At 43.7% G+C, this 10746-nt stretch overlaps 1 protein-coding gene across 1 annotated transcript; it reads right to left on the bottom strand.

The window, feature by feature from the left end:
* Positions 1-8626: 8626 nt before the first annotated feature.
* diras1b (DIRAS family, GTP-binding RAS-like 1b) lies at positions 8627-9566 on the bottom strand (the record flags this gene model as incomplete). The annotated part of the gene is made up of 2 exons (XM_079285960.1): positions 8627-8914; positions 9258-9566. The coding sequence occupies 2 exons, from the start codon at positions 9564-9566 to the stop codon at positions 8627-8629; spliced, it is 597 nt and encodes a 198-aa protein (XP_079142086.1).
* Between the last annotated feature and the right edge of the window lie 1180 nt (positions 9567-10746).

The raw sequence follows: 10746 nt of genomic DNA, 5'->3' as shown, positions 1-10746 counted from the left end.
ACAACTTATAGCCTGTATAACAGCACAATTCTGATCATTTTGATCTATAATGATAGCTCAGATTGCATGAAACTATTCAATAGATTACTCGAATTTGCCTGAATATTTTCATTCTTATGAAAATAAATAAAAAATACTAGCCTTATCACAAACGCTGTATAATCTTTTTTGAGTGGCCCAAATATTTAAGATATTTTTTCTCGTTTATTTCAAACGTCTCCAACATATTGCTTTAAATATTCTTCTAATTATAACATGTGATAAGTAGCACACCCTAAATGCAATAGAAAAATGTGTCTAATGTGTTAAAGCTGTAATATGTTTCCGGATTTAATTGAATTAATTGATTTGACTTTGATTTCCCTCATCGGTGCATGCATTAAATGAAGACTGCATGACCATTATTTCTATCCATGGTACTTTTGGACTAGTTCGTGCTCAATAAAGTACACTGGCTTGTAATTTGTTTTTCTGCTGCAAGATGTGCATAAAATAAGCCATATGTCGCAACTCTACCATGATGCAAATGGAACCTGCACGTATACGTGTCGAATTGTCTACCTCACAGTCGCTGTGCCTCCGCTCCACATGACGGCACTGCGCTGTGCTGCCACACGGTGGCGCCCTTCACCCAACTGTATAGTTCCGTCCACTCCGGGGAGGTGTGGGCCGCTGCTGCTATTCCTGGCAGGCCCGGCGTAAACACGCATCAGAGCTGATAGTCCACTCCTCCACACGGAGCTTAAAAGTGCTGCATCTGCTGCATGATCATTGGCTGAATGTGGACGATTCGGGTGAAGAGGTGACAACAGGTCTGATGAGTAGGAGATTCTTTTTTTTACCCTAATCTTCATTTGTTGGGTCCATGAAACCCTGGTGATGCTGACATTGACGGAGATGTGCATTCGATAGAGCTGCTTTGATGCACACACACTTCTACAGCCATGTCTTCCTCGTGGCTGTATGGAAACCTGAAGTACTTATTATAACCACACGAGAACTATTTATAACTCACACAGAATACCGCATTGGCCTCGTTTCCAATGATGTGTGAAATTATGCTTATGCCTATACATTTCTCTCTCATTTCATCACCTTTTAGCCATATCTTTCAGCACCACCCTACCCCCCCCCCCCCCCCCCCTTATGTGTCTCACTTCCTTCTCCGATTCCACGCTCTGTATTCCCTCTGCAACCCCCCCCCCCCCCCCCCTCCTTGTTGAGGAGGCAGCGTGAGTACAGTGGGGCTCTTCATCTTCTCAGAAATGAGCGGTGGAAGCCCATGAGTCACGACTGAAAGATGCTCTCAGGCTGACAGAGGTGACACCCACCCACACTTTTTTTGTTTGTCCCTGCCTGCTCTGAGCTGTAATACACAGACTTTCCCAAATGACTAGAAGCACACGTGTGCATGTCTCTGCGTGTGTTTGTGGACACGAGCATCGTCTCATTAAGACACAGCAGAGGGCTTCGCCACAGTGTCCCTTTTGGGGGGGGGGGGGGGGCTGTCGTAACGCATCTCTGTCCCCACCAGGGTCACACCACACTCTCATGTGACAACAGTCGTCAACGTCACACTGTCTCCATAGCAACTGCGCTGGGCACAGCATCCCCAAGCAGATGTTAGAGGGTTAAGAAGTGAGAGTGAAGGGTGGAGTGAGAGTGAAGGGAGGAGTGGCAGTGAAGGGAGGAGTGAGAGTGAAGGGAGGAGTGAGAGTGAAGGGAGGAGTGACAGTGAAGGGAGGAGTGGGAGTGAAGGGAGGAGTGGGAGTGAAGGGAGGAGTGAGAGTGAAGGGAGGAGTGGGAGTGAAGGGAGGAGTGGGAGTGAAGGGAGGAGTGACAGTGAAGGGAGGAGTGGGAGTGAAGGGAGGAGTGGGAGTGAAGGGAGGAGTGAGAGTGAAGGGAGGAGTGACAGTGAAGGGAGGAGTGAGAGTGAAGGGAGGAGTGACAGTGAAGGGAGGAGTGGGAGTGAAGGGAGGAGTGGGAGTGAAGGGAGGAGTGAGAGTGAAGGGAGGAGTGGGAGTGAAGGGAGGAGTGGGAGTGAAGGGAGGTGTGGGAGTGAAGGGAGGCGTGGGAGTGAAGGGAGGAGTGAGAGTGAAGGGAGGAGTGAGAGTGAAGGGAGGAGTGACAGTGAAGGGAGGAGTGAGAGTGAAGGGAGGAGTGGGAGTGAAGGGAGGAGTGACAGTGAAGGGAGGAGTGAGAGTGAAGGGAGGAGTGACAGTGAAGGGAGGAGTGAGAGTGAAGGGAGGAGTGGGAGTGAAGGGAGGAGTGACAGTGAAGGGAGGAGTGAGAGTGAAGGGAGGAGTGAGAGTGAAGGGAGGAGTGACAGTGAAGGGAGGAGTGAGAGTGAAGGGAGGAGTGAGAGTGAAGGGAGGAGTGGGAGTGAAGGGAGGAGTGGGAGTGAAGGGAGGAGTGAGAGTGAAGGGAGGAGTGACAGTGAAGGGAGGAGTGAGAGTGAAGGGAGGAGTGAGAGTGGGAGCAGGTCTGCTAGAGTTTAGGCTTCCAAACGAAGTATAGCCTTCATTTACTTAAGTATTTCCATGTCATGCTACTTTATATGTCTACTCCACTGCCGTTCAGAGGGAAATATTGTAGTTTTTACTCCACTAGCTGTATTTACAGCTTTATAGTTACTTAGTTGCGTGTGAAAGTATAAAACATATGAGCCCTTAGAATACGATGCCTTGTTGCTACAATAAATGCTACTTACACATAAGGCATCAGTAATAATTGTTATATATATATATATGTATATATATATATATATATATATGTATATATATACATATATATATATATATATTATACATACATATTATATATGTATGTATGTACGACCGATCGACAGAGCCATCAAACCTTTATATATATGTATATATATATATATATATACACACATATATATATATAAAGGTGGCAGGATAATATGTGCTATGCTATTTATGTTTGCTAATACTTCATGTACTTTTACATAATACTTTCAATGTAGGATATACATTTTATATTGAAGTATTGCTGATTTAACTTTTTTGAGTAAATCTGTATACTACCTTCAACACTGTTAGCATGCTAATATTTTGCTAATTAGCACTAAACACAAACCACAGCAGAGGCTGATGAGAATGTCATTAGTTTTGCAGGTAAAGTTTTGAACAAATTTAAATGTTGAACTGACAACATGCATATAGGGGTGACCAAAAGGAGAGAAATGCATCATGAATGAATGTCCGAAGCAAATTTCATGTCAATCCATCAAATGGTTGTTGAGATATCTGACTCAAACGTATGTGATGTCAGAAGAAGAGTCATCAGGGGAACACATAAGTCATGGAGGATTAATCCTCTGGGAACCATGAATGTCTGAATAAAATATCATGGCAATCCATCAAACAACATTTCAGTGGGGCCGACCGATCGACAGAGCCATCAAACCTTTAGCACAGTTGACGTTGATTCATCATACACCGGTGGTGAGCGGAGCAACATCAAAAACACAAGAAACACTCCTCAGTTCACATTTTTTATTAGGAAAATCATTTTGCAGATTTGATTATTATTATCATCTATATATATATATATGTGTGTTATTTTCAGTTATTCAGAGGATGCATCAGCACAGTATATCTTAATTAACAGGAAGACTATTGCTAGAATAAATATCTATACATCGTAATAAGTTAAATAAATAAATAAATAGTCCCAACAGAAAAAACATATAAACTAATAGATTAATTTACAGAAAACAATAAGTGCTTAAAAGAAATGAAAATATTTGCAACACCGAAGCCTTAAATGCTGCTGAGGAATTTTATTCAAAGAATACAAAGATGATTCACAGTTTGTGTCCTTGTTCTCATGCTGGCTGGAACACCAATAGGGACCATGCAGGAATGAAGGGCCAGAGAGACAGGATAGTACCAAACTACATCACCCACCGAGTCTAAATGCCCCACTTTACGCCCCCTGTCAGCAAAAAAATAGCTTGTGAGGATCTGGGTGGATCAGACAAGATGTAAAGGGCTGAGCCGGAGAGGTTAACACGGTCCGTTTTCCACTCATCCTCCAACAATGATTTCCATCAGATCCTCTGCCCCTGACTCAAAGGACTGTAAACTGCCCTCGTTGGTAGGAATGAGTTAATGGGACATAAGTTCGACTATAAACCAGAACCTTTCTGGTGTCTTTATGTTTCACTGACTGCCCGTCGTTTAGGGTCCTGTTTCCCATCCTGCTGTGGAAGAACGCATGTGAACCACACTTCCTCTGCTGTACACCAACGTGCTCTTAAGAACCCAGTTACCTCCGACAAGGTGAGGTGAACTTCACCTTGTCTGAGGTGCTGCCAATGTAGATTCCAATGGAGACCCAAAGTGTCCAATATTAATTACAATGACATCATGAAATAAATAATCACATGACATAATTTAACCAAAAACTGTGAAATAGTCAAATAAATGTTCATTCGGAAAAATAAAAACTGTAAAGCAACATTTGGAAATAAAAACCCTGAAAAAAAATGAAAAAAGATCTGCAGTAAGCTCTTATTGTGAAAAGAAACTGGATTTGACAATAACGAGCAGAATTTTAAACATTCATCGTAAATATTTCAGAATTTCACATCTAATATTGGTCACTTTGGGCTTCCGTAGCTTTCCTCTTTTCACTCAATAGGCTGTTTATCTTGCAGGACACTTTAAAAAAAGTCCAACGTTTTAAGACTTCATGACAGCTGGTGAAGTTGACATAAAGTCACCAAGTAGCTCCCCTCTGAAGGAAACTCTTAGATTTGCTGTGTTACTTTGAATTGGGCACTTTGGAGGAAACACATCTTCCCACCACAACATACATTTCTCTGCACACTCTCCTCTCTGACATATTATGTCCTTTGAACACTATTTACAACTATCTACAATCAGATGTGAGCAGGGTCGGCCTTCCTTCTGTTTTAGTGCAACTGACTTACACAACACCAAAAAAATAATAATAAAGTCTGAGGTATGAATGTGAAGGAAACTCAACATTTCAGGGGGCACACAGGTGATTTATGGAGGAGTAGTGCTGACAGTGGTGCCTGTACAACAGTGCAGAGCAGAACACAAGACTGTGAGAGAATCTGGCTCACTGACAAGGCCTGTGTGAATGTAATATGCGTGAAAAAGAGTGTGTGTGTGTGTGTGTAGCTAAGAGCATGCAGTCTGTCTATTTTGCCTCCATGCCCGTTATATGCTTGTCTGCGTGTGTGTGTTTTTTGTTAAAGCAGAGCAGGATGACTCATGCAGAAATGTGTAGGCATTCTGCACAGGAAAGCTTCAAATGTCTGACAGACATTTCATAAGGTGGTACAGCACACAAACATGCACACACACACACACACACACACACACGCAGGCCAGAGTGAAGGGCTGCAACTAGGTGGCTGATTGCGCACATACATGGATGCACTCATGGTCACACGCACAGACACAGACAGCAGCAGTGAGTATGCTTCATTGATAAACGAGATGAGACGGGCCATGGGAGGATGGGGGCAGAGGTGTCTGTCCTAATTCATGCCAGCATTTCACTCACACAGCCCAAGAAACTCAACCAACGCTCACGCACTTCCCACGCACGCCTCCTCACATGCCAGCACATTTGAATCTTATACAGCCTCGTTAGCTAATGCACTCCATATTTTCACACTATTTCTAATAATAGTGCAGCCTCTCGCTCAAGCTTGTTGTCCATGCTGCTATTGCGCGCTGTGTCACTGTTTCCCCCTCCCTGCTGTATCATATTCCAAGCAGGGACATGAACAACGACAGTTTCCTGTAGACGTCAGCAGAACGACAGATTGCACAAACATGCGCTCGCAAGCTGGCGTTTGCGTGAAGCAACCAGACGTGCCGAGCTCATATTTATGCAGCGTGTGCACCACCGCTGCCGGTAGCTACACATCAGATCAGGTCAGAACTGTCTGATAGTTTTACAGATAACTTCCAACTCTTGTTTTTCTAGCTTTTTAACCTCTAGAAGGACACATCAGGTTGGTACATGACAGATATCTCTCCATCCTTCAGGCATCTAAAACGAACCAAGACAAACTATTTCAAATACAACTTTTTTTTTTTTTTTCAAAATATGAATTGATGAAATAAAATCAGAAGAGAGAGTACGAGTGAGCATTCCTGGCATCGAACAGGTAAAGGGTATTTTACATTGCTAATGTTGGAGTTTAACAGGACCTCACATTAGTGCAAACACATCGATACCAACGGATTCATTCAGCTTTCAGAATGGGAAAAAAAGGCAACAGCCATGGAGTGGAACCTTTAGTTACATATTCACATTTTGCTGTAATCTGATTGATAGATGTGAAGAGTGGATGTGTCAAATACAATATATCATGAGCATCATTATTAAGCTGTATATTACAGTACATAGCAACATCGAACCTCCTACTGTAACAACATTTCCTGGTTACAAAGGACTTATTCCCAGAAAGACAGCGGGTACAGTTTTTCTTTACATGGGTAACATCTTACTTGAAGCTCTTATAAACATGTCAGTCAACTACCATAATATGCTTTATTTACAATAACTACACTATTTTAAATAGTTTTTCTGTGGGCGTGAATAATGCAGGAGGGACATTTTACAATGGTGCTTATAAATGAGGCATTGCTGATTAATAAGCAAGTCTTCAAGTAAAACGTCACCCTAAAGTGCCCAGGTGTTGACTCTGCTGCACACAAAGACAGAGAAGGAGACAGACGGAAACAGTTGCTGTGCTTTTGTCTTTTTTTTTTTTCAAAGCGATGGGCACTAAAAAGGGGCATCATCTGTGTCTTTGGGTTTAACAGTACAGGAGCAGATTATCCTCCAACCAAATTGTTGTTAAAACCGCCTGAGCGATGGAGAAAAGTAGACAAATAATGCCCATCCACTTTGTCCTATGCGACCTACAATTTTGTGGGGGTTTTGTCGCATATACGAGCATTCGCGACCACAGCTGACCGGTCACATCACGATACCCTGTTGTGCAGCAGAACCACAACCTCATTGTGCCATGCACCGGAGGAATAAAACACTTTACATCTATATTGAGACGGAGAAGCTACCGGTGATCATGATGCGATTATTTCTCCATGTTTAGGACTGGTGAATAAATGTTGAAGCTGAAAATCGCACAAAGAAGACAAACAAGGAAAACATACCAACAAAAAAAGGGAAAGAAACACAAATAAATGTACAAATAGATATGTTGGTAAAAAAGTATTGTGCTTTTGGCTGTCCTGTGTAGACTTTGTACAATATTCAGAGCTCCTGCGTGAAAACGGGTGAATTCATGCACTTTGGACATATGTGGAGCTATTTAATGGCTCCAGGAGGATATTCTGTATTATGTGGAGATCGTTAAAACTTAACATATCGGCAAAAACATGACAAATTACAGTTGTGTGTGTGTGCGCATGTGTGTTTATGATATAAAGTGCAACGTGAGGGCATTGAGGCTGAGTGAGCCCTGTTTGTCTTCATGTAATCAGTCAACAGTGTTACTCAGATTGACTTTTTTCTCTTTTTTTTTTACTCTTGCATGAATGCATTTGTGTGCATGCTGTGTGTGTGTAAAAGTGTGTGTGAACCATTCTGTGTGATGTGTGATGATGACAGCTTGATGACGGTTAATTATGGTATTTTTTAAATCTTTCTGAAGGGATGATTAGGAGCAGATGAAAAGACGAAGCTTTAATGCTTCAAACTTCACCCTATTCTTGTGACTGATGGACTGGTTTGGGCAGTGCTGATGTAGACTAGATGGAATGTATTGAAATATGCCTTGTTTGTAGAGATCAGAGTCCTCAGGAGTGGCTCTGGGATGTAGCTGGGCCGCATGTTTTGCTGCTGATTTAATGTCCGTCACGCTGGCAGTCTCAAAACCTTTGGGTTCTGCGCTCAGCATGACGGACACCTCAGTCTCTTAAAATCGTGTTTCTACCCGATGAGTGAGCTTGACGAACTTTGTCGGCTCTGTTCACACATACATTACATTTCTCTATATTTGTTATAGTATTTGGGGTGTATGCGAAGGCTGAGGGTGCTGGGATGACGAGGGAACTGAGCAGGGAGGGAGGGACACTAAATGTTTCATGTAGATCAGAAACCTTCAGCCTGTTTTCAGGGGATGCTGCAGTCTGTGGTATTCATTGCAGTCCGGGGTCTCGATGAGCTTCTCAGCCAGGTTTTGTGGCACTCGGATGACGCAAAAGTCCACACCCACGCTTCTTCCGACCATGGCTGACGTCCACAGGTAATTCATCTGCGACGCGCACGTCTTGATTTTAATCTGCCTCTCAATATTCTGCGTCAGCCGCCCCTCATCTCGCCTTCCAGCAGAATGCACATGGATGTGAGGTTCGGAACTGAAATCCTGTATGTTGTCAAAATAACTGCTGAGATGTGTTTGTGAATGCACCAGTCAAACAGAGGAGGATGTGGATGATGAGATTCCTGCTACCTTCCAGACGTTTAGCTCTGACTGATACGTCTAGTGAGTCCCTCCAATCCCTCGTCTTCCTTATTTCGCTTTTCTCTGTACCCCCCCCCCCCTCTCAACCTCCACCTCTTGTTTCCTCTTCTCCTGGATTTACATCACGCTGCATTTGCCCTTCAGTCTCTCGGCGCGGGACTGCTTCCCCGAGCGCTTGCCGTCGATGTTGAGGCTCATGTTCCTCTTCTTGTCCAGGTTGAGGAGCTCCTGGAAGAGCTCGGTAACGTTGTGGTTGGTCTTGGCCGACGTCTCCATGAAGGCGCACTTCCACTGGTTGGCCTGGGCTTCCCCGTCCTTGGTCTCCACCTCCCGCAGGGTCTCGTCGCTCTTGTTGCCCACAAGCATGATGGGGATGGCCTCAACGTTGCCCTTTATGGCCAAGACCTGCAGAGGAGAAGGAGAACAAGAGGACAGCTTGTTATGTTCTGGCTGGTGAGGGCACATTATAAACACCCAAAACATTGATTTGGTGGTAATCTTAACATCCAAAGAGAAATATTACACATTATTTTATTTATCCTTGTTTTATTACACATTTTTAATGATTGTTTGATTTTCTGTAAAGCACAAAGTATTGCATTTCATCCCTGAAGTAATCAAAGTAAAAGATGTATCCTGTATTGCCATTCTGTATTTAGTTATAATACATGTAAAGTTTACAGCACACACTCAGGTAGTCAACCCAGCCATCCACACACACACACACACACACACAATTACTCCCCACCTGTTGGTAAATGGGTTTCAGCTCCTCCAGGGACTGTTTGCTCGTGATGGAGTAGACGAGGATGAAGGCGTGGCCTTTAGAGATGGACAGGCGCTGCATGGCCGGGAACTGGTGGCTCCCAGTGGTGTCGGTGATCTGGAGGGTGCACACGCTCTTATCGCAGCTGATCACCTGGCGGTAGGTGTCCTCCACCGTGGGGATGTAGGTGTCCCTGAAGGTGCCCTTCACGAAGCGCAGCACCAGGGAGCTCTTCCCCACTCCCCCCGCCCCGAACACCACCACACGATAGTCGTTGCTCTGCTCCGGCATTCTGCCCCCCTCAGGCTTAAGACAGTGTTACACCTATGATGGCGAGGGTTTGGGGCATGGGGGAGGATGCAGGGGGAGAAGGGAGAGGGGTGGGGAGGAGATGGTCATTTTAGCAAAGAGGAATTTTAGCAAATCAGCAGATCACAAAGCAGATGGAGGAACAGGAAGGGGAGCGCTGGTGGGACTCGACCTCAGGCCAGTGGGTGTGAAAGCACTCTAACTATCCTCGCGGTCTGACTGTGACGCCAGACCACAAATTAGAGAGGACGAGGTTGGTGAGGCTCCAAGTGTTTCACCTGACGCAGGCATTTCCTTGATCAATACTGTTCGCGGTGTCACAGTTTCAACCCCAAAACCATTCCAGCGTTTCCTTATTTATCACTTTTAGCAACTGCAGCAAACCCTGGAAGAGACAGAGAGTCCTTGTAGCACAGGAGAAAAACAATAACATGAAGTCATGTATAACACAACACAATCCGATACAGCACACACCAGCAACTCGAACACAACAGAACATTATTAGCGTCACAAAAGCAGCAGGACTGCTGCATTGGATTACATGAGGCCATATGTGTGTGTGTGATAATTTGTACATATTTAATGTATAAAAAGACCGATAAACATAAACTAAAACTGATTCACTTCAGTGTCTCTGTTGGGCTTCTTTCTATGGATCCAAGCACAGCCTATCAGTGAAAATATAGACTAAAACTAATTAAAGCTGCTCTCATCAATATTTTCATATCAATAATTGATCAAATAACTATGTATATGTGGAAAGAAATTGCGTCTAGTGACAAATTAACAGAATTATTACAGACTCTGCAGTTCTGTTCAGCTCTCAGAGCCTTTGGGCGTTTTTCAGCTCATTGTTTTGGTGTTACAGCCCGTACAACACAGAACGTACACAACTCAAAATGAATGATAATGTAACTGCTTGCTAACAAGTTCGGTATATAATTGTAAAAGGCCAATTTCCAATGATATGCCAGTTCTGGGTTGGAAAAATGCAGCCGGCTCTGTGAAGAAGCCCCATTCCCTAGCCGGCTCATTCAAAGACAACAAAAATGAAACAACTCTAATTTGCAGGTGATTATACACTCAAGAAAACATTCTTTTTCATATTACATTATATTTTTGCCAAAAGATCCCCATAAAATGCTAAAACTAAACATTGAGT

This window comes from Melanostigma gelatinosum, assembly GCF_949748355.1.
Source record: "Melanostigma gelatinosum genome assembly, chromosome: 16".
In the NCBI taxonomy this organism is placed as follows: domain Eukaryota; kingdom Metazoa; phylum Chordata; class Actinopteri; order Perciformes; family Zoarcidae; genus Melanostigma; species Melanostigma gelatinosum.
Note: the sequence above shows the minus strand (reverse complement) of the source record. Positions and strands in the feature narration are given on the sequence as shown.